The sequence below is a fragment of the Bison bison genome, unplaced genomic scaffold (genome assembly GCF_000754665.1).
Source record: "Bison bison bison isolate TAMUID 2011002044 unplaced genomic scaffold, Bison_UMD1.0 scf7180017849118, whole genome shotgun sequence".
Classification (NCBI taxonomy): Eukaryota; Metazoa; Chordata; class Mammalia; order Artiodactyla; family Bovidae; genus Bison; species Bison bison.
The window spans coordinates 18,652-20,085 of NW_011479691.1; the positions used below are offsets into that span (position 1 = coordinate 18,652).

At 62.9% G+C, this 1,434-nt stretch overlaps 1 protein-coding gene across 1 annotated transcript in view; it reads right to left on the bottom strand.

Moving 5' to 3' along the window:
• The window catches only part of LOC104993329, a 4,420-nt gene extending 2,992 nt beyond the window's left edge, over positions 1-1,428 (bottom strand). Inside the window, exons 1-2 of the mRNA XM_010846549.1 lie at positions 576-1,428; positions 8-277 (exon numbers count right to left, since the gene is read on the bottom strand). Of these exons, the coding sequence (XP_010844851.1) occupies positions 8-277; positions 576-723 (418 nt within the window). The 5' untranslated portion in view covers positions 724-1,428. The remainder of the gene's footprint in view (positions 1-7; positions 278-575) is intronic.
• Positions 1,429-1,434: the final 6 nt, after the last annotated feature.

Sequence of the window (1,434 nt, forward strand, 5' to 3'; positions counted from 1 at the left end):
CAAGCACCTCCCCAAGCCCCCACGGCCCCAGGGAGACACAGCCAGCCCACCCCCAGAAAGCACCCGTGTACCGGGGTAGCTGTGCTGCCCGTAACAGGGCAGAGGTCACAGCCCCCGCAAGTTCCTGTGGCAGACGGAAAAAGCACCCGCCTGGGGCTGCGGCTGGGTGCAGAGTGAGTCTGCAGAGCCCCCACCCACAGGCCCGCGGCACCTTTTTTTTCTTTCTCTTCAATCTCTTTCCTGCATTCTTCAAACTTCGTCTTAAATTTCTGTGCATCTGCAGAGATAAGAGAGGTTGCCCCCAAAGATCCCTGAGCAGCAAGGGGGACACAGTCCTGGAGGGTCCCAAGGACACCCCGCTCCCATCTGGGCAGCCCATCCTGCCAGGCACTGTGCTGGAGCAGGCCCCACAGAGCAGAGGCGAGGCCGCCTCAGCACCAGGCGGCCAGCGACTGGGTGCCACGCTCGACAACACCAGCGAGAGGACGCCGCAGCCCGGGGAAGGCAGGCTGGACACAGCCCTGTGAGCGCGGGCCTCCCCGGAGGGCCCCCCACACACGTCCAGGCCCACTTACTCTCGGCGTTGAGGAAGCGGATGGCCAGGAGCTCCTGCTTGGGGCACTCATCGGCAAAGTCGGCATGGGTATTCCAGACCCAGGCACGGTCGCTGCCTGCGTTCGGCTTCAGCTCCATCATCGGCGTGACTGGAGGGAGAAGCCCCATGAGGACCGCATGGCTGCCAGGCCGGCCCCCACCCCGACCCCTAAAGGCCCGACTAGAGCAAAAGCCTGGTTGGGGCTTCGCCAACCAGGCCCAGACAAAGGCTTGTGGGTCTGGATCTTACCCAAACCCCTGAAAACCCCGTGTCCACTTAAAAGCAGGACTGTCCTGAATCTGGGAAGAGGGCAGCCATTCCCTGACCACGAGGACACCTCAACAAGGGTCTCCAACGCCACGAGACCTGTTCACCACCAGCTGCCATGGCCCTGTCCCTGTCTGAGCAGACCCAGGGCAGATGTGGACCACAGCTGGGCAGGCCCAGCCTTCCTGAACAGGGTGCCCACCATTTGGCCAAGTCCATGCCTGGCCACACATCAGGACCCAGCCCACAGCAGGCAGGGCTGTAGCCGAAATGCATAAGCCACAAGTGGGGTGAAGGAGACCCACCACTCTCGGCCTTGCACTGCCCAAGGACATCCCAGGGAAAGAGGCCTCTGGAAGTGGACACCGAAGGCCCATGACTAGCGTGTACACCACAGAGATTGAGCCACATCCAGGAATCTGCGTGGCCACCCCTCCCTCAGGCCACGCAGGGACTCAAGGAGACCAGCTTCCCAAGAAACGAGTGCCCCACGGCTATACTCGCCCCACGGGCCTGGCAGAAGTCTCCCAGGACCAGCCCCAGGAACACGTCACGCTCAGCACCGAGACCAC